Here is a 22,539-nt window from a genome sequence, read left to right as displayed (position 1 = left end):
TGCTTGAATAGAGGCATTAATCATATACACACACACTGGGTGTTTTTGTTTAGACTATTTCATAAGTAGAGGAGTCACATTTTTAGGTAAGAACACAAATGAGAGGAACTGGAAAGGGAAATGAAGTTAGGAATGGTTATAACTTGGAATAAGTCTTGCCTTTCCTATACAAATGTCCTGTTGTGAAGTAATCTCCATCTAGGGACTAAGGATTGTTGGCTGACATCAGAACTTGATATAATTGTTCTCTGTCATTTTAGGAATGTGGGAAGCAGATGGGCTTTGGAACAAGCCAAATACAATCTGATTAATGAATACTTCCTAGTGGGAGTTACTGAAGAGCTTGAAGACTTTATCATGTTATTGGAGGCAGCTTTGCCCCGGTTCTTCAGGGGTGCCACAGAACTGTACCGGACAGGTATTAAAATAGTTGATTTCCATGGATTTTTCATCCACTTACTGCCTTTTTTGCCTGAATTCTTTAGATCTAGTTGCATAGTTTTGAGTCTCTGCCAGGTTTGCCTCTCAGCTGGATGATGCTCCTATAGAAGAAACAAACTCATTTTTGAAGATTCTCAGTTCTCTCTCTCTCTCTCTTTTTCTCTCTTGGGGGTGATGCTAGTCCAAGTATCCTTCTGCCTTACACAAATTATAAATATTTAAGGCTGGGATAAAGGTAGGTGTGTAGGTATAATGCATGTAACATTGTGATATGTTTGTAACAGAATATTTTTTTAAGGTTTTAAGTGGCTTCAGTTTTTTAAAGTGGCTGATGTGGCAGATTTCCATTTCCTCAGGAGCCCTGCTGGAATTAACTGTGCTCAATGCAGCCTGGTTGGCTGAGCAATAAAGCCTGAGGGATGCAGAGTCCCAAGTAGATGTTTATCTTCCTGGGCTCCTAGCTACAAGAAGTAGCTCAGTTTCTAGGAGCTGGCCATGCAATTTATGAAGAAAATATCTATCTTAGCAGGGCTTCTAACTGCAAATAGCAGAGCCTCAATATGTAGTATTAACAAGTTAATTACAAAGCAACAGCACTTCTTAGGGAAAATCTGGTCATCATTTTGGTCACCTTTGTCCCAGAAATTCTGCAACAGGGATGTGGCTTATGCATCATTTATGATAAGACTATAGTATCCTATTTAGATGGGAGAATAATGGTCTAAATGCTATTAGTAGATGATTAGAAATAGACAATTGAAATTATGCAAAAACAAGATTTTTTTTTCTCTTTTATGGAGAGCTACAGAGAGCTAGACCAGAACAGGGAGGTTTTTGGTAGTCTGAGTTGAATATAAGCTTCCCTGGAGGTATTTAAAAGATGTGTAGAAGTGGTGGAGGTATTTAAAAGACACATAGGTATGGCACTCGGGGATATGGCTGACTGGGACTTGGCAGTGTTAGGTTTGTGGTTGGACTCGATGACCTTAAATGTCCTTTCCAACATAAATGTTTCTATGATTTTATGAAAGAAGTCTCTGCAGTTTCTAAAATTCTTAACATTTGATAGCAGATCAACATCTAAATAATTAATTTTGAAAGACCAGTTTTGCACCAGGTAGATTGTATGGAGTAATCTTATTCCTTAAATGAATGTTCATTCCCTGGGTTTATTAGAGCAAACAGGAAGAATTAAAAGAATGGATGCAAAATTCATAAACATTTAGTGAGAGAGGCTGCAGTTTTCCAACTCTGCATGTTGTGTTAATAAATTTTGGATTAAAGCCTGGTTATTCTAATGCAGTTTATCAACACACTGAGAGCATAAAAACTGTAAATAACAAAGGACTGTAAACATTTTTTGAGCACGTGAACTTGAAAGTGAAGTTATTGCTTTCATTTTGCATTTAGGAAAGAAGTCGCATCTTAGGAAAACAACTGAGAAAAAACTTCCCACAAAAGAAACTATTGCCAAGCTACAGCAGTCTGAAATCTGGAAAATGGAGAATGAGTTCTATGAATTTGCACTGGAGCAATTTCAGTTTGTCAGAGCACATGCAGTTCGGGAAAAAGATGGAGAATTGTATATTCTGGCTCAAAACTTTTTCTATGAAAAGATTTACCCTAAATCAAACTAAGAATGCTATACTGTTAGATTTATGGACCTAAATCTTTGGCCACATCATCATCTTAGTCCTCAACCATGGAAACTAGATTGCTTGTAGGCCTCCAAGACATTTCTTTATACGAGAAAAGTGGGTTGTGGATCACCTCCAGGGCTTTGGATATAGCTGTGTTGGTTATCCAGAAGCAAAGGCTTCATTTCTTTTATCTAAATAATATTTTCCGTGGGAGTCAATATCCTTAACCTGAAGAAATCTACACTGTAATTTGGAGCAATTAATACACGGCAGTTCTATTTAAAAATATAAACAATCAAAAAACCGCTTCTGTTAATGCTCTTTTTAATTTTCAGAGCAATTTATTTTCATTTGTACTTCTGTGAAGAGGAAATAATTTTTCCCCAGCTTTCAACATGGAAATTTTGGTTGTATGAGTAGTCCTAATAAGTGGTTGACATCTGTGCTTTGTTTTAGTGAATCATGTCACATGATATTAATTGGGATGGTTAATCATGTTCTGCTGAGAAATGCTGCTGCTGCTGGAATTGCCCATATTTATATATGTGGTTTTATTAAAAAATTATAACTACTCATTAGTGTTAAAATGTCATTTTCACATTAATATTGTAAAAAGTTTGAATTCTTTAATCAGAGCAGTGGGGTTTTTATTTTTGGGTTTTTTTTTTTGATCACCACTACCACTGACTGAGGTTGGGAAAACGACAAAGAAATTTGGTATTGTCTGCAGTTCTAGTTGATCCTTACACAGTGGTATAAAAATTGTAAATTCAGTAAGTTTCTCCATGGATTCTTTGTAATAATTGTAAACTGAGGTATTGGTGAATCCACATTATGACTCTACTAGTGAGCTGTGGTATGGCTAGGGTTTTCCTACTACTTCAATACTTTTATCTGTAGAATATTTTTACTGAGGTGCTTTATAACGTGTTTTAAAGCATTGCATTTACAAAAGGAGTAAAATGCTGTAAATACTGCTTATTTTATGTATTTGGACCAAAAGGTTTAAAGTAATTAGTTTAAAGTGGGGTTTTTTGCACCGGTTCTGTTATGTGTGACGTGAAAAACATCACATCTACTTCCTGGTTGAGTTAACTGTTGGACATTGCTGAAAGCACTTCAGTGACCTCTCTGACTTCAATACCAGAATGTTTTCCAGGGATTCTCTTTACAGAAAAGTAGTCTTCATCCTTTTAGGGTAAGAGAACAAGAAGAAAATTGTCATATGCAGTCTGGTTGGGAAAGGTGCAGTGAACTTGATTGACATAATTGTATTTATGTAACTGCCTTACGTGACTGTTGTAAATTTGTGAGTTGCAATTATTAACAATGTGAAACACCTGGCAAATGAAGTAAATTGAAATTTGAGAACTGATGTTTGGGGCCACTGCATTATAGCAAATGGCCGTGGAGCACTGCAAGAATTTTTCCTATTGAATTTTCTTAAAGATACGAGTATTTACACAACTTCCACCTGCCTTTTCTTAAAAGTGCTTTTCACAGCATTTGATTGGAAAGGCTGAGGAGACAAAGGAATGGTCGGAAAGGTTTAAATTCTTAAGGTATGATGCTGAAGGTTTAGTTTAAAATTACCAAGTGGAGTTTCTTTAACCAGCTTGTTCTTGTAATGAAAACAAAGGAAATGGAAAATGGTCTGTGAACTGGATGTCTGCAGCCAAAAGCAACAGCCCAATTACAGAGAGGATAACGAGAGACTATCAAGTACATCTTGAAGTTTCTTTGTTTTCTTAGATTTTTCCCTTCTGATTTTAAAAATAAATCTCTCTTTGTTCTTCCCAAATAATCAGGGAAGTTCCTTCTCATAAGTTACCATTTATATAGCATGAACCATGCATAAGACTTCCTGTTCTTGTTCTTGTCTGTTGACATCAATAATAATGCCAACATGTTTGGATATAGGATGTGTTAGGTCACACATGAAGACATGTTTCCTAGCTAATGAAAGGAACTGAGGAGTCATACTCAGAAAGTAGTTAATGGAGACCTAAAAGTTTTCATTGAAAAGCAGACACTTTTTAACAAAGTAAAATAAATATTTATAGTCCTAGGAAAGACTTCCGCTCAGTGAGAGTTTTATGTTAGATTTTTTTACTATGTTGTTCTAATTCAGATTAATTTATCTTCTTGAATCTCCTTCAGAATTTTTAGCAGAGCACCTCTAAGAGAGCTGAAGAGCTTGCTAAATGAAAATGCAAAATATTCATCTAAGTAGGTATGTAGACAAATACTTCTCTATTGACAAGAAAACAATAGACAAAACTTCTACTGATTTCAGTAGGGTCTACAGAAACTTCTTCTATTCTGTAAGCAGTTTTGAAAGTTATGTTTCTTATTTTTTCCTTCCAGGATTTAGAATTTCTTAATGATGAGTCTCCAATAACAAAACCAATAGAAAATGCAATTTTTTTTACTTTTAAAAGAGCAATATATTTTTCATAGTTCATGTAAGATAAAACATTTTATTTAATCAGATATAATTCCCTGTTCTTTGCTGTGAACTGTGAAAGTTGAGACAAATAAGAATTTTAGGAATATTTTTTAGAAATGCTAACAACAATTGGAGCAGTACTCATTTCAGATGTACTCAGAAAATGTGATCATCTCTAGAACACAGAAGGAACCAAGACTCTCTAGTTTTGTATCTAGTGTAACCATTAAGGACAACTGTGAACTTAGAGTAATCTGAATTTAGAACTATCAAATTGGATTTCCTAAAAGACAGTTTAGGAAAAGGAGCTTTATGGATTTTTAATAATCTGTTCTACTTGTCTTCTGCTTGGAAACAGAAACAATCCTGTTGCCATTAAAAATATTTTACGGTATATAAATATAATTTATCTCATGTATTTTCCCTTGATGACTCCTAGAGGAAAGCAGCAATATGTGAATCTTTGTTTTTGCAGGCTGTATGATCAGTAAACTATGATGCAGCCTCCTGAACACAGATCTTTTAACTGGAGTCACTGTACTCTCTCTCGAGGAGTGAGATTGGCTTTTTGCAGGGCTAAGTTCATTTGAAAGGTGCTAAGATGATCATATATCTACATGTAGATGAGTGTAGATTTTGTGACACTGTTCTGTACTTTCTGTACAAAAGTACCACCCAGATTTTGTGCAAAACTTGAGCCCTGTTGAAACTCTTGATGTCAGCCCAAGGTGCAAGGTCCTGCTGTGCAGGTGACTGCACAGCCTGTGCCCACAGCTTGCCTGGGGCACTTGTGATACTCTGGGCAGCACTGGCAGGAGAGCAACAGTGCTCTTAGCTCCTTCCCTTAATAATTCTGCAGCCACACAACAAGAATTTCACTTTTATTTTGTTAGTGCATCTATATGGCAGACCCAAAGCTAGGATGCTGAATGTCCTCTGTGCACATTCCTGCTTGTTCTGGGTGGATTTTCTAGCAGTCTCTTTTATTGATATATCGATCATGGTTTCATTTTCAAACACACGTTAAAATTTCTAGCTATACAATGTAGGAGATGGAGAACCAGCCCATCCTCATCATTTGAAATGCCTTTTCTGGGTATTTAGTTTTTCTGAAGATACCTAACTATTTTTACATTACTGGAATAAAGTTTTGCTTATTGATGATCTCAGAGTAATTCTATCTTATATTGGGAAAAATTCAGTTATTTTCTTTTAAACTTCTGTTAAAATTTTCCATTAAGCTTACCTGGCTTAATGTGTATCTGTATACTTAAAGGTGTATGTGACAAAAAGGTGTGTGGATGATACTGTCTGACCTTGCTGCTTAAGCAGTCAATGGAAAAGCCTGATTCAAGTGCACTGCCAATCCAGCTCTTCAAAATCAGAGCATATTTTATGACTACTAGAGATTAAACTTAAAGTTTAAGGCTGCTTAGTTGGATGGATGCTTCCTCTACTGTAAGCCTATGCAACTGTGTAACCTTTGCAGCAGTATTTATAGAAAGAGCATCTCTTCCTGAGACTTTTCTGGAGCATAATTATAAATGTTCATACTCTTGTACTGTCTGATACTTACATCAGCAGCTTTCCGTAGCTTCTGCAAAAGAGACAGGTTTGTGAGCATTTCTAAAGCAGTACTGAATGTAATTTTGAAAAACATGGATTGTGCTTCATGACCTTTTTATTTTTAAACACACACACAGCTAAATAGTGCCTTTTTTCCTCACAATCCATGTTGAAGATGCTTGCTCCCACTCACCCTCCGTAAATTGATTCATTTGTGCAATACAACTTGAAACAATTTTGTCACAGCTGTTTGAGAAATAATCTCCATTTTTCCTCACTGTGCTGCCAGCTTTCTGTTAAGTGTTTCAGTTGATTACCTAATGCAAATGCTATAAAATAAAACACCCATTGGGAAGGGGAAAGAAAAGAAGTCTGGTGTCCTGTCTTAATATTTGCATGTCACATTCACATTGAATGCTGTTTTTTTGAAGCATGTTGTTATACAGTATTGTGAACTTTGTTGGCAGCTATTGTGATTTTGGAGGGGAGAGACAAGCTGGAGTGTAGCTCGTCTGTAATAATTTCATACAGCTATAACCAAATATATTTAGAGGCACTTAGAACTTGCATGGGCTTTGTGACCAGATATGTTTTAAGTTTGTAGGGGGTATACATTGTGCTTGAAGGTGTCAATGAAAAGTTCTTGATATTAAACCCAAGATTGGTAAGAACAGAAAACAAATTAGAATAGAGGATTTATACCTTTGTGCTTCCATGCCTGAAGAAACAAATGACCAACCAATTCTTGTGGTATGGGAACAGCCTCAGTTACTGCAGTGCTGAGAGTGGTGTAAGAACTTGAGTAGACTAGAAATGTCATTTGCATTTGTAAGCAAGGACTTGTAACAAGAAAATACAGTGAGCGTGGGTATGCTGCTGTCTAGGATTTCTGAGGCATACTGAAACCACTGCCCTATAAAAATCCCTGGCTGTTTGTGCTATGGAGGAGCATCATCTGGCCCTGCCAAGCTTCTTAATGCAGGAGTTCCTAAATATGTAGTTATCAGCCTTGACAATTAAGAACCATCATGGAATTACTCAGGAACTTCCACTTGAGGATTTTGATGGCTTTTAAACACCCCTTTTGTTGAAAATAGACTTTTCCTTGCTCCTGTGAATGGAAGTGATAGGTGTAATTGTACACAGGAAACAAAGTCTCTCTGCTTTTATCAGCTGGGGGAAATGGAGGAAAAATGCCTATATAGAGGACTTCCTAAAGTCTGTACCTGTCTCTGAAATGATGTAATAAATACAATGACAGCCAAAATAAGTTGCAATACAACAAAAAGCTTTATTTAAAATGACAGTAGCTCCTCCTCTGAAAGACAGAATGACTAGTGTATGTGGTAGGTATTGGTTGAACCATTTTTTAACCGATGCTGCCATTTGCCCATGTAATTAATCTCAGCAGTTGGAATTCATGGGAGCGGAGCAATGGAAAGGAAAGGTGGTTTTTGTTCCAACCTTTTTTTTTTCAGATCCTGTATTTTCATTTTATTTATTGTTTGCATCTTGCAGTTGATTTCAGTATCATTTCCTTTTTTTAATAAAACAAAAAAAGTTGCTAGTGAATGTCAAAGCAATACCCAGATGTTTTCTTCAAGCACAAGTCCCCTGCTATGACCTCCTCCCCCAGCTTCATTACCACATAACACAGATGTGGTAACTTTCAATAAGAGCTAATTTAAAGGACTAATAATTTTCTTTATTAAAAAAAACCTCTACAAAGAACACCTGTGGCCTAAAAATGAAGGCTTTGAGACCTTTAACCTTGTCATAATAACCAACTGCATCCTCATAAAAATGGAAAATACTGTGATAAACATTCTCTGGCCCTTTTCTGCACACTTACAAGGCTGATCCTGAATCCATTCTCGCATTCGCTACACACAGACATTAACCTTTTGTAATAAATATGACTGTCAAAATAATTGCACAGAGAATAATCTTTCTATTGAAAAAAAATTAAAATCTGGGAACAAAATAGGTTAAAATGGTGATTCATGGGAATTGTGGTTATAGTTCAAGTATACAGGTATTGCATTCCTCTGGTGTTTTAAGAAATGATTCACTACTGTGCTGTATACATGTATGTGTTATTTCAAACAGTTTCAGTATTAATAATGAAAAACCGTGTTCTGTTTTGAAAGAGAAACATACCTAATTTGGTATGATATTTGAATGCTCTGACTCTACCAGAACTCTGAGTTTGATGCAGCAGTTACTGGAAAATATTATAATCTGTCTCTTTACCAAAAAAAGAGAAAAGCTAGTTTAGAGAATAATGGCCTAGAGAGCCTAAAGGCACTATTACAGTCTTGACAATTATTGATTGCTGTTTTTAGCACAGAATAGAATTTGGAATCCTTAATCTCCTTTATTTAGAATTTAATAACTTTAAAAATGTTGTATGACTTGGAGAATTGGCAAGAGGAGAAGGAATGCTAGAGACTTGTGCAGTTAAAGTCTGGCTTTGTCAAGACTGCCTCAGCAGTGAGTAACAATGGGTGTAAATACGGGCAAACATCGTGCAAAGCAGTTGGTATGGAAGGAGGAGTGTGTTTATATCTGTGAAGACAGTCTGTAAAGAACAGAGGAAAGTACAGGCAGAAATATAAACCACTATATATTGCAGTAATTGCTTAAATTAGCAGCTATGATGGCTGTCTCTGGCCTAATTATCTGCTTTGGATCTTCAGTGCCTTCTCCTGACTGAATTAATGAACTTAGAGCTGCAGCCATCGATGCTGCTGCTATTATAAGTAAGGCCTGTACACCACCAAATGAAATGTCTCCTATTTATAGCCCAGACCATGTACCTACTTCCCACACTGCTCCAGTACTACTTACAGCAAAGCTATAGATCTGGAAAAGTAAATTACATTGTCTGGTAGGCTCATGTGCTCTGCATCTGAGGTCTTTACTTCTTGAAGATAAAATAATAATTGCATGATAGAAGTCAAATCCATAAAGCCTGGGAGAAAGCAACTTAACGTTCAGATTATGTGGAGCAAAAAATGCTGCACGTTTTTTTTGTGTCCATTCAGAATGAGTTCACTGGCTCAGGCAGATTCCAACAAGACATCTGTTAATACTAAAGGCTACTTCAGAGAGACGTTTGGAAACATGAGTTTTACTGTCAGCAAAAATGGCTGTAAATGTTTTCCACAAAAGTTTTCAGCAAGGTTTTTGAGGGTTTTTTTTGTAAGGCAAACAGGGAGTTTTCCCCTTAAAACAGAGCAAAACAGGAACCTGTCAGTGCCTTCCCCACACCAGCAAACATTCTTTGTCAGTGTCCTTTTATTCTTTTGTCCCCCAAGCGTGTGGAAAAATATGTACGAGTGTATGACATCTGTGTTCAGTCTCTCCCTTTTCTCAGCTGCTCTATGAGATAGTGTGCTAGGTTTTGTTCCTGGACAAGTCTTATCTTGCAGGTATTGTTGTGGGACATGAGATCACACTCCAGCATGGAGTTTATCAAACTTGGTGTTTACTCAGGGTCACCTTTGAGACCCTGGTGGCAATGGAGGTCCCTGTCCTTGTGTGTTGTGCTGCATTAGCTCGTGTGTGCTGCTGACAGCGCTAGGACAGCTTGGATACATCTACCCCATGTATCTGGCAAGGATACTTCACCTGGGCGGGTATTTTTTTCTTTTTTTAAAACTTTGTGCAGGAAAAGTGACTGACAAGATGAAAATCAGGCTGCAATCAACAGGTTTTATTGAGCAAAGCTTTGCAGTAAACTTATGTCTGTCTTTGGTTCTATACTGCCTCCTCCCCCACTCACCCAACCAAGAATGTTCAAGAAAAATTAAGAGTGAATTACAAGGCCAAAGGCAGCTTTTGAAAACAAGGTTGAAAACCTTGTAAGTAGTCAGAGGCACAGGCAGATGTGTGAATGTGTTTTCAAAACCCAGCTTCTTTGTGTCTCTCAGCATCTGAGTACAGTTGGGGCTGTACTCCGTTCAAGTACCTAGGAAACAAGTTTAAAAGAGCTTTCTGCAATTAAAGGTCGTGATGCTAAAGCTTGCTCAGCACTGACAACAGTGTTTTCCAAGGCAATTGTGTACCTTGTGACTGAGAGAGGAGGGAGAAACCCTGATGTCATCATGGTTTATCATAGATGATCATTCAAATTAATTGCATCATTTCATGTCTGGTTTGTGTGTGGTAATTTAAACTCTTTCTTTGTCCTTTATCATATGCCTGAAAAAGATGTGTTTAAAATCCAAAATAGACTCTCTCCCATGCCAATCTCATTTTGTTTATCCAAATTCAAATAATGATTGGAGACTGGAAGTCTTCCTGTCTAGTTCCAAAGGTACTGCAGAAGACTAGGAAATGGGGACCTGGGTTCCACAGCCACACTGAATGTTCTGAAATTTCTTGAAGTCTGTGTACTCCATAACTAAAAGCAATGAAAACTAAATGTGATATTTGACAGTGTTTGTCAATTTTTCAAGTGTGGAACCTGACTTTAGCTATTTCTGTTAATATGTAGTTGTGTAATAAATTGTTCATGGTTTGTTTTCTTTCAGGTCCAGCAAGTATTGTAACTTTCTAGGAAAGCATAATATCTAGTTTTTTGACAAGGTAATAACATTGCAACACTCTGGCATCTGAGTTTGTAATTGTTAACTTTATTCTTTTAAAACCAGCCAGAAAATTGGTTTCTTGTTTCATGCCTTGTTATGAAAACACATATATACATTTCTAACATTTTTTTAAAAATCATTTCCTCTTCATGTTCTCTTCTGTAATCACATCTGCAAGAAAAATGTGAGTTAGAAACATTAATCATTTGGGAGCCTTGTGTCTCAGTCTTTGAAGACAGAGTGCTGCTTCTGCTGACTGTGGACTTTTGCCCAGGGTGGTTTCCTCTTTCCTATAAATCAAAAAGCCCCATACTGCTGTTCTTCCCAAATCAGGTGGGGGCAGGGGAAACCTCAAGGAATAAATAGCTGGTTTTCATGTGATGTTGTCATCACAAAAAACAGGCCATCAATAGAATTTTAAAGGATTTTTGAGAAACAAAGTTTAAGCAATGTAAATTAAAAAGCCAAAGTTTCACCCTTCCTAAAGCTGGTACAAATCCTTACCCACATCACTTCAAAATGTATAGGATTCCACTCTCTGAATGTCCTTTCAGGTGAGGAGGGTTTTTCGTTTTAGTTCCTTAGTGTTCTGCAGATTGGTTTCTAGGCTTCATCTACTGATGCATCAACTCTCTCAATAAATGCATCAAATAATGTGATTTATTAGCATTTGTTGGTGTCTCTAATTCCCGTGAGGAATATCCAAGAGATGGTAGAAAACTGACTGCTGGCTGAAGACTCATCTGTTGAAAGGCAGGAGAAAGGTTAGTTGTAGGATATTGGTGTCAGGTTTTAGGAATTATGATTTTCAAGTCTTTTAGATGACACAGAGCATAACTGAGAAGTTTAAGTAACTTCCCCACAGTTACTCATCAGACACAGATGTTTCTTCCTGTATGTGCAAAAGCAAGTAGACAAACACAGGTGCCAGAGGTGAATTGCTGCAGCTGGCACGTCTCATCTTCCCACTCATCTCTGGGCACCTGTTGTCATCATCACCTGTCCAGCAGAGGAAAGTCTCTCCATCAGGTAAGCGCTTTCTTTACCTATTTTGGGGCAATATAGATGCTTGTTCTTTGTAGATCAATTAGATAAAAAGCTGTGTTAGTATTACTGCACAGAATATTTCTATTGGCACTACTGCTGCAGATCCAAAGGAACCCTGTGTTGGTCAGAGGTATTGCCGTGTGGCTGCCAGAATATCTGTTTATTACTGGATAGTATTGAATAAAGCCCTCTTATCCTTTACAATGCTTTGGTTAGAAAATCTGGTACTGTTGTCCTGTGTCAGAAGTAAGGCACTGAAACTCTGGTGGGGTTTACCTGTCTTGGGAAGCTGCATCTTCTGATGGCTGCTGCTGCCTCGCCCAGCTGCAGCGCGGCGGGCTGGTGCCTCGGCAGGGCTGCCCTGCGCCCGGGAGGGAATGGCTCGCTGGATCCCCCTCTCTGCTGGCAGTGAGAACTTGCTGCCAGCTGTCAGGTACAGCAGCCTGGAACAGTCTGGAGGAATGAGGCCTAGACCTGGTGGGTTGTTTTGATACTGCCTGCTGGGCTGTTTTGATACTGATGTGTGCTGAGATAACAGCAAGATTGGGTTTTTCACTGCACTCCTAAGCCAAGAGTGTGGTGTCTGCAAATATAGCACTGGTGCTGATATATGTGAATTGCCTACAGCTAGGCAAGAACATTGTGGAGGAGCCAGGAATTCAGACCTCCTGAGCCCTGCGCTGGCTGCTCCTATGTCTTTTCCTTAATCTCCTTCCCATATAACTTTCTACCTTGGCATGACTAATGTTCCTAATTAATGCGTACTAACCTCTAGCATTTTAATATAATAAAGTAATAATTTATGTCTTAATACGGAATTTAATTTTTGTACTTGCCTGTCATGTTTCAGGCACCATGAAGGGTCAAAAAACAGGTGTAGGTGTCAGGGGAGCTCTGTATTTGCAGCACTGCTCATGAGTTATGAATCCCTCGAACTTGCTGTTGTTGGCCGTATCAGGAAGCAAGATATTGTTATTTGGGACTCCAGAATTAATCCTAGGCCCTGAAGTGGGAAATAAAGCAACATACAGCTACGTTCTGAAATTTGCAAATAACTTGTTTGACTGATTTGGAAAAGAGTCAGAACAGGAAAAGCTGTCTGTGCTGGTAGCATTAGTGGATTACAGAGCAGCAATTGCACCTGCTTTTCTCACCCCAGGCCTGATTCTTGCTTCTGAAGGTTTGAAGAAATATCACAATTACCTTCTTTGTTTGCCTGCTATATTAACTATTTTAAAAAACAAGGAGAAAAAAGATCAGAGAAGGTGATCTGATCCTTTTGGACAGCTGTAGCTGTTGGGAACAGTGGTGGTTCAGAGCCCTGTCTTGAGCTAGCCTTGTGGTGAAGTATGCAGCTGGTGGAAGGAATTGGAGAGACACAAAAAGCAGCATATCATATAGAACTTGTGCATTTTTGTTTTCCCAGACTGAAATCCCTCTTACCCAAACCCCATTAATATTTAACAGGTAAAAAGAGGTTAATTTACTGCATTTTGAAAAAGAAAGCAAGCATCTTTCCCTGCCCTAGTAAGGACTAGTCATACAAAATGAAAGCATGAGGATATTGGATTGAGATCATGCAAAAAAAACCTTTTCACTTTTTACTATACATTCACACCTGTGTCTAACTGAAAACAAGCCCAAGAGCACCTGTGCCCTTGCCATGCAGTGATGCTGTCAAAAGGAATATTACTTCCCCCTACACTCCAGAGAAATACCAGTGGGCCATAAATACATGCCTGTGCAAATTGGGGGGTAGAACATCATATCTGTTTTAGAGAGCAGAGCTCCTAGAGCTTTCCATACTGGACCACTGCACACTTTTTTGGAACTGTAGGCAAGTAATAGATTTAAACTCTGCCCGACTATTGCTGCAAAGGCCCTCTGTAGCGACCTCCCCATCCCTGACTACCCACTCTGTACTTTGGTTTTTAAGGGGAGACGTGCTCTCACAGCCTCTGAGAACTCTCCCCATCTCCAGCAGGGCTGGGGTTAGGCACCCTTCACAGGGCAATAACTGCTTTAAAATTAACACGTGTCTTTGCACTTGCTGCAATTATTTAGAAACCTCCTTGTCAAATGACCCACGTTAAGCCAAAGAGCATATTACTAGGGGTGTGCTAACAGCACCAGTGCACTAAACCACAACTGACAGCCTGACCCGCTGCTGTGCTTTAGAAGGGCAGGGCCACAGCGTTGGAGTTGGAATTCTGCTTTAATTAGGCCATTACCTGACCTTCAAAGCTGTATTTTGTTCCTCCTCTGCATGCTATGCTGGAGGAAGGGCTGCTGGAGAAGACAGGAAGAGCCCTATCTGATCGTTATCAGGAGTGGATGAAAGCCATGCATTGCCTTTTCCTTTTGACGTGTGCAATTAGTTTGGCTTGTGTGGAAGAAGCATGTCAAGGTAAATGGCCATCTCTGTCCTTCCCCCTGCTGATCCCTGGCAAGGTCCATCATGCAAAAAGCTATTCAATCACCTGTTGACAGTGGTATCCCTCTCATAAAACCTGATTATACACCATCATGAAGTACCTTTGCCCAGTGGTGGCCTGACACTACCATGGGCTGTTTTACAGGCTGAGTGCACTCCAGTTCTCCTCATAAAACTTTGTTTGAACCCATTTGTTTCTACATCTCTCTGCTCCCCTCCCCCTGCCCTTCAAAATAAGTTTTTTCCATTTTTTATGGGGATGGAAGAATCTTTGTGCCCAGGGCACATGATATCTGTGGTGGTCACCAGGAACATGCTGCCATTACCCTCACTTCTGAGCAATCCCCACCCTGCCAACCCAGCAGAATCCCATGGTTCTGCTGCCACCTTTGGCCTTCTTGTTGAAGATGTGTGTCTCCTGTGCTTGTCCTCTGTTGTCTTAGGCAGAGATCTGTGCTAATGCACTGACCTTTGGGAAACCAGTGAAATCAGTTCCGGCCTGGAACTGCTGCTGGCTGCCACCAGTGCTCAGTACACACAGGGGACACACCCTCCATGGCTGTGTGTTGCGGATGACACTCACAAAAGGCAGAAGACCTGTTTAATGTTTGTGTTGGGTTTTTTTTTTCCTAATGGGCATAAGAATTTATTTTATTTTTAAAATTCAGTTAACTAGATTTAAGTAATGCTCTCCTTGGGAGAAATTAAGTCCAAAGCAAAGAAATCCGATTGAAGTGCTTAGAGTTCACTTTAAATTCACCTCTTAGGCCAGTTGCAGCACATTGCAGATGGGTTATGCCAAGGAAAGGCATTAAGCTCACTGTGTATCCATATCTCAGAAGCATGTGCATGTGCCTTTCCACCACTGCTGAAGGGGTGGCCCCTTGCCGTGCCCAGCGTGAGCCGTGGTCACAAGTCTCCGGTCATACCCTCCATGTCACTGCAGATTTCCTGTGTGGTCACGGGAAAGTCATTTTGAACTCGTGCTATCTCCTTTGCTTTGACCAGAAGTGCTGCTAATCCTTTTCCTTCTTGTGAAGTTGACTGTGCATGAACACAGACTGTGTGGCAGGCCAGTGGCTGCCAAAGCAGCGTCTGTCCCAGGAATTCAGGATGGTTTTATCTGTCTCCGTTTGGTGCTGCACCTCAGCAGCTGGTGATGATACCAGTGCTCCCTGGTGTCACTTAGATCACAGTGGACAATGTTTGAGAGAAAAGTGAGAGAAAAGCTTACTTGTTTAGTCACAGAGGCTTTGTTTCCTTCTTCAAGCAATATTCGAAGGGTGATGGAGTAGCAGTTGAGTTAATTAGGGGACAGAAATTAGATAATGTGTTACAAAAGGAGGTATTCAGAGATGGAAACAGCACTGGATTTTTACCATACTACTATATGGTTAAAAGAAGTATTTAGCTCTGGTTTATAAAGGGGGAGAATGAGGCATGGAAAGATCCAGCAGCTTCCTCAAGTTGTGACAGGAAATTTTTTTTGTTGGCACTAACATATGGAATGATCTAGCCAACAAATGACTGAAGTCCTGTGCTGCCAGAGAGCCCTGGAGGGTTGTGTCTGAGCGGGATGTGGCCCTGGCCTCCGTGCTCAGACCCCCTCTGCAAACAGGGGCTGAGGGCGGCCGGCCGAGGCCGGGCAGCAGCGGGAGCAGTGTCCGTGCTCAGCTGCCGTGCAGCTCACGGCTGTGCAAACCCGCCGCGCTGTGTGCAGGCCGCTCGCTGCCCCCGCCCGCCTTAGGAGGTGACATTGCTGGGAATCACAAAGACCATTTGTGCTTTTTATCACTTTTATCGTGTAAAAGCTTAGTCTTTAACCAGATGATGTTCTGCGGTGAATCTGAGGACAGATAAACTAGTAGCTGCTGAATTCAATCTTAGTGAGGCTCTGAAGTGGTAGAATCGCCATCCCTGGAGACGTTAAAAAACGTTTAGACCCTGAGGGCCTAACGTTAACCCTAACACTGATCCTAACTCTAGCCCTAAACCTAAGGCCCTAAGCCTAACCCTAGCCCTGATCTAACTCTAGCCCTCACCCTAAGGCCCTAAGCCTAACCCTAGCCCTGATCTAACTCTAGCCCTCACCCTAAGGCCCTAAGCCTAACCCTAGCTCTGATCTAACTCTAGCCCTCACCCTAAGGACCTAAGCCTAACGCTGTCCGCCGCGAGATGGCGCCCGAGGAGCGGCCATGCCTCCCGCCGCAGCGCGGCCCTCAGGCGGCCTTCCCGCGCTCGGCCCGCGTTTGCAGGAAGGCGGCTGCTTGGGGTGGCTCATTTTAGTGCGAAATTGAGCCCAATATTATAGTTTAATGAAGGGCTGCTTCAAGTTAAATAATGACCCCGGCATTGTATTTATATGAATGAAGAATTAACCTTAAAAGGTTGCCCTTCTCAGAAAATGGATTGCGTGCTTGGCTCTCTCTATTGATTAGCTTGGGTATTTAAAGTGCGGCATTTTATCTCTCCGGCCTCCCGGTAAATTTGTCATGATGATACTTAAAGGAGCAAATTTACGTTGTTTATTTTCACAAACCTTTTTGGCATATATCTGGGGCTTCTTATGGCACCTTTGAGCTATATAGTATTGTGTGAAAGAACAGTGATAACCCTTCTGCTTAAATAAGCATGACAGTCTAACATCTCTGTTGAGCTGAAATGCCACTGAGGAGGATGCTGCAGTGTGAAATGTGTATTGCATTGCAGCTGATGGAGTGGAGCGAGCAATTCAGAGGAGGTTTTCAAGAGGTCTGGAGTCTTCCCATGTCCAGTGACTGATGGGAGGGTTTGTCAGAATTTCTGCTCACGCCAAAAATTGGAGTTCATCTCTCCTTGGAGGCTGCCAGACAATGGGAGCCATCCTAATAATTGCAAGGTACTTTAATTCTGAATAGTGTTAGGGATTTTGAATGCAATGTGCAACTAAGCAAAAAGAGACAGGACTCATGCATGCATTTCTGTATTACGATTTCTGAGGAAATAACAGGATGATTAAGGTTTTTAAGTTAAATATGGGCATCTCGTTTTCCTACAGAAGTTTTTAAATATTTTTAAATTTACTCCAGAAGTTATGGAGAAGTGGGAGGATTTTATGCTGTGATGCTGAAAGTCATTCCCCTGTGTACTGCTACGGGAAGCACCACTAGCTGTGGTTGTCCCCCTGAGCTGGGCTGTCTCCCCACTGGGGCTCAGGGAGCAGCCCCAGCACTGCTTGTCCCACATTGCTGTTTCTGGGGGATGGTTGAGGGCTAAGCTGTGGCTCAGTGCCCCCGCAGGATGACCCCACTGGTGCCTCCCATAGCAGTGGCACGGGGAGCGTGGTGTGGGTGCCCTTGTTGGAGAGCAGGTTTTGGGCCCCTGTGGCGAGGCACAGCAGCATCTGCACTCCGCACACTGGACCAGGGTCCAGCCACCCCCGTGGGGCTGCACTGCCCAGGGTGTGTGAGGGCAGCCAGCTGCCACCAAGGCTCCTGTTCCCACAGCTGTCAGTCTCTAGCCTGCTCCTTCATTTACTCTCTGGTTTCTCAAGTTTACAGATCTGCTTTTGGTCTCTGAGTGAGCGATTGCCACCCCTTTCCTAACCCCATATCCTGGCTGGCAGTAGGAATATGCACACCACTTAAATTCCCCAAACAAAGTGGAAATGGAAAGTCTTGGGTTTAGTTGAAAAGAACAGCGAATTCTGCTTGCAATCTGTAATGCAATTAGTGTTATTTGACTTGGCAGCCAACGGAGGGCCTGCGTGGGCTGTAGGCTGTGAGGGCCTGGAGTCAGCCTCCATCTAGGAAGAGGACTTTGGAGGAACTCTCAGTAATTTTTTCATCTGAAGTCTCTCAGTGGTTTCTCTCCCCCATATCCTCTTCCCTCCACCCTCAGCATTCAGATGCAGCCAGTCCTTCTTTCCAGCTGGGAAGGGGTGAAGTCGGCTGGTCCTCCAGCCGCCGCCTGCTCTGCGCCCCCACCGGCCCCCCGTGTGTCTGCGTCCCCCCGCCCGGCCAAAGGAAAATAATTCTGGGTCAAAACTCACTGAGCCATCTGTGTTTCTGAGGCTAAAATATTTCTTACAAAGGAAATAGCATTAGGTCGGTGTATCTGGCTGCTAATTGCTTTAACTGGCTGAAAAGATTTCAGTCTGTTCCTGAACTGTTTGTGCAAACTTAACGGAATAGTGTTACCTTCAGATCCTGCCCCAGCCGCAGCCAGAACATATAAACAAGTCTTCTGGTACGAAAAGCAGCACAAAGTTTCAAGCTATGCTAGCAGAGGTTATGAGAGACAGGAAGTTATGGGCAAATTGATTTCACCACTGGGAAACTCGGGATTTTTTTTGCATCCCCAAGTAATGACTGTAAAGCATGCTAATGCCATTCAACATTAGTGCATTAAAGTGTAGCCTTATTAATTTAAGGCATAAAGGCAACAAAATAAGCTGTTAAATTTAAAATATAATACATATATATAATGAGAAAAAATGTGTGAAAGCTTTATTCAAATGAAAATGCAGAATTGTTTGAGCTAGTGAAGTATCTTTTGTGCTGAGTTTTGAGCATATGTAATAGATTTAATTATTAATTTCTACATTGTTCTATGCACACAGATGGGGTTCAAGGCACAGTCATTCTCTGGCTTTCATGGATCTAATTTGTATAATTATTGTCCGAATAAAGAACTACTCTGATTTCTAGTTCACTTTTTGCCTCTCCTAAGTACTACCTTGCTGCTGCTTTCCAAAAGGAGAGCACCTGCCAATTCTTCAGGAATCAGCTGATCACTTCCAGTGATGAGACACGCTCCCAGTGACATTCCTTTTCAAGCCTTTTTGTCTAAATGAATTATTGTGCATACTTTATAATTTTATTGAACAAATTAGATTTGTCAAGGTCTAGCTTTGTAAATAAATAGCTAGAGACACATGAATGCATATTGCTGCTGTTCAAGGTCTCCTGTTCTATTTATGGAAGCCAGATGAATATGAAACAAAAGAGAAACTTTTCTCTAAAAGCAATTATCTTTCTGCATTCCCATCAGTATAATTATATTGCAGGGAATTTTAAGAAGTCATACAAGTAGAATTGAATACTTAAAATCATGGCTGAATAGTTATGCAAAAGCTGAGTGGAGCGTCTTGCCTCATGCTAACAAAACATGCCTGGCTGTTCTCTTACGCCTTTACACCTGGCATGTATGTGGGTATTCATCATAAAATGAGATCCCAAGATCCATGATATACATGAAAAGTAGTTCTGGTGAGAGCTACTGAAATACTCTCAGTTTTGTAGTAGTAACATTAATGGGTTGAATTATTTTGTCACTCAGGCATTTAAAAAGTTATGGCCCTTATCTGTGAGCATCTTTAATCATGAGTGTTTTCTCTGATTTTGGAGATGCATTGTGTTGTTAAAACAGGGCATCTTCTTTGTTTACGGAAAGGTCTTCCAGATGGTAAAAGGAATAAGGCCCAAGAACACACAGCGAGGTCCAGACTGTCTTGGTAGTGGGGACCAGTAAAAATCATTATGTTGACTGTGCTTAAACTTTTTTGGAAGCTGCAGTACTGACACATGATTTGTAAAAAGTCACATCATTCTGGGTACAAGAGTAGACAAAGCTTGCCTAAGTAATTAAAAAATTATCAAATTTTGGGACCTTTTCTTAAAAATATAGTTGTCTTTTGCCTTTAATTTATTCAGAAAATGCTGTCAGACCACCAAAATAAAAATGATGGGGTTGTTCTATAGATTATTTTGCACTCCTGTTAGAGCAGAAAGCTCAGCAAGAGCAGCTGCAGGGGTACTTCTTGAGGAGAAGTACCAGCCATAAAAAAAAGCACAGCTAAAATCCTTCTTCCAAAGCAAAGCAAAGAGGGTTCCTGCAGGAGGGATCTGCTGCACCACAGTTCATCTGTCACCTGCCTTTGCAAGGAGGTGCTTTGGAGAGGCAAGGACATGATAGTTCAATTAAAATCCATTAAACAGTCCTTGTATGAGGAAGTGAAATGTGGCACAGGATAAATACATGGTATTTCCAGATTTGAATGTGTAACCTATATGTTCAAGTGTATGTTTGCATTTAATACTTGAAGTAGACAGATGTATTCTTTCCAGATAGATTTTTCCCCTTACGTCCGTCCACTCCTGCTGTATCCAGGGTTGCTGACTTTTTCCTTTGCTCTGCTGCCTCTTTTTCCCTCTTCCTGGCTTTTTATGTCAAACAGAACCATGTAAATTAAACATTTAAAACTCAGTTATGAAGAAATTATATATTTAACCTGACCTTGGCGAACAGCTTTAGCAAGTCAGGAAATGTAGGGAGCTGCCTGTGCCATGGCAGACGGCTGCAGGAAGCTGCACACCGAGAGGTGCCTGTCCCACAAGGGCCAGCTCCGTGCTGCACACCCACAGCAGCTCCATGCTCCCTGCTGCACACCCACAGCAGCTCCATGCTCCCTGCTGCACACCCACAGCAGCTCCAGCCCAGTGTTTTCTTTTCTGTGAAATCCATTTTGACTGCCATGTGTTTGCATTTATTTCCTTTCCGGCTCTGTATATGACTCATCTGCAGCAGGATGGATGAGCCAGGGCAGAGCTGGGCTGCCCAGGAGCTGCTTTCCTTATTCACCAGCCCTGTTTTGGGCAGCTTTCTGGAAAGCTGTCCCATGCAGAGGAGCAGTTCTGCAGGCTGCAGGAATGAACTTGTGCTTGTGTCAGCTGGCTCAGTGTTGCTTTGCAGGGCAGGTAAGCAAGGGCTCTCATACCCTTCCTGTACAAGAGACAGAGATGCTTTTCCCTCTGTAAAGTGATGGAGGCAGCTTGCATTTACTCAGGCTTTGAATCTTGCCATTCTCTACAGGTTACCCACTAAGCATCCTGCCACAGGTCTGACACTCCTAGGTTGTAGTTCAATCCAAACGTAATCTTTTCTTTTTCCAGAAGTCCATTTCCATCATATTGGCACCAGAGTTTTCGTGCATTTTCCATGGGCAGGGTTGCAGTAAGTAGTTTCCTTTCTCTTCCTTCTGGGACCCTGTGCCAGGGCAGAAGCTATATTTCCATGTGAGTATTCCTCTTGGGAAAGAGTCTTACTTTTTGTAGGGGCTATACTTGAACCATTATGGTATTTTAAGTGACTTTTGTATTTTAGTAAATTCTCCTCCCCTGTCCAATAATCTGCAAATCTGTTACCAATCAGAATATGATACGTATCCTCAGCCAGTTTCAATGGGGTTTATTTCTATTACATCTGGCAGTGTGTCCAGAAGGGGGGAAAAAACCTCAGCCAAAATTAGCTGCACTCAAATCAGCTGAATTTTGGATGTGCTCAACCTTTTTGGCCAGACTCATTCCGGTTCATGAGAAGTAATTATCTCTTGAGCATCACATTAATATTAAAGATCCATAGGCATTACCATTTAGGCAATATACCTTCTTCCCAGCTCCAAAAAAAATTATGTGGGATAATTGATCTGAACATGCTCCAAATGTGCATATGTCTTTATTTATGAATTCCAATGTGGATTGTTTGGGAGGATAAGATGGAAAAAGGAAAAGCAGGCAAAAATGTTGAGACCTCTTCATCTCTCTGGCCATTTCTGTTAGGAGTAGTTATAATCCACTGAAAATGAGTTGTGAAAGCTAACAGTATGTAAATAGCATATGTTACAAACACTAAATCCCTTCAACTGGTACTCCTGATTTACACCTTTCTCTGTTTCTTAGATCAGGGAATTCATGGTAAATGCAGTTTGTGTCTGCCGGCAGCCAGGCCACTAACTGTAGAACCAGGTTTGGGCACTTAAAGATCTACTTCCTAAGGATGGCATGAAATTGCACCCAGCTTCTGGCTGCTGAAGGAAAAATTACCCCTGAAGCACCCAAAATGCTGTCTTCTGCAGGTTCTCCATCAGCTGACATGCATCAAGTCCCAGACATGGAGGTGATGGCTGTGCCATGTCCCAGGACGTGGTGGCCTCAGGTGTTCAGGCGCTGCTTGCAGAGTGTGGCCAGTCCCGTGCAGGTGGCTGTGCTGCTGGCCTCGAGCCACTGGGCACCCCACGCTGACAGGCTCCCCTGCCTTCCATTGTGTCTGTGACACCTGGGCCTGTGCTCAGGTGTGCTCATGGGTACATAGCTCGTGTTGCATTGCTCGTCTTTCCACTGGAAGAAAATTCGAGTACTCCACTCTAGCCAGCAATGTCATCACATTAAATAGAGGGGGAACATTTCCCTTACTGAATTCTTCAGTGTGTTCAGCTTCACTCAGTAGGGGAAAACAAGTCTATAAAATTGCCACTAGCTTGTTTTAACTCCTGCATGTGCACCCACCTCATTTTCACGCCCTGGAGAGGGGTGTCAGACGCAGCCTGAC

General features: G+C 41.0%; 1 protein-coding gene and 1 long non-coding RNA gene across 3 annotated transcripts in view; both read left to right on the top strand.

Moving 5' to 3' along the window:
• HS2ST1 (heparan sulfate 2-O-sulfotransferase 1) overlaps positions 1 to 2,656 on the top strand; it is a 71,785-nt gene extending 69,129 nt beyond the window's left edge. Inside the window, exons 6-7 of the mRNA XM_064428370.1 lie at positions 261 to 418; positions 1,852 to 2,656. Of these exons, the coding sequence (XP_064284440.1) occupies positions 261 to 418; positions 1,852 to 2,078 (385 nt within the window). The 3' untranslated portion in view covers positions 2,079 to 2,656. The remainder of the gene's footprint in view (positions 1 to 260; positions 419 to 1,851) is intronic.
• Positions 2,657 to 16,387: 13,731 nt separating this feature from the next.
• Positions 16,388 to 22,539, top strand: part of LOC135305115 (uncharacterized) — a 57,428-nt gene continuing 51,276 nt past the window's right edge. The window contains exon 1 of one of the 2 annotated variants that reach the window (XR_010366406.1): positions 16,388 to 17,050. This is a non-coding gene — a long non-coding RNA (uncharacterized LOC135305115). The remainder of the gene's footprint in view (positions 17,051 to 22,539) is intronic. The other variant, XR_010366407.1, reaches the window with a different exon arrangement.

The sequence above is a fragment of the Passer domesticus genome, chromosome 7 (assembly GCF_036417665.1).
Source record: "Passer domesticus isolate bPasDom1 chromosome 7, bPasDom1.hap1, whole genome shotgun sequence".
Lineage (NCBI taxonomy): Eukaryota > Metazoa > Chordata > Aves > Passeriformes > Passeridae > Passer > Passer domesticus.
This window is presented reverse-complemented; position numbering and strand designations above follow the sequence as displayed.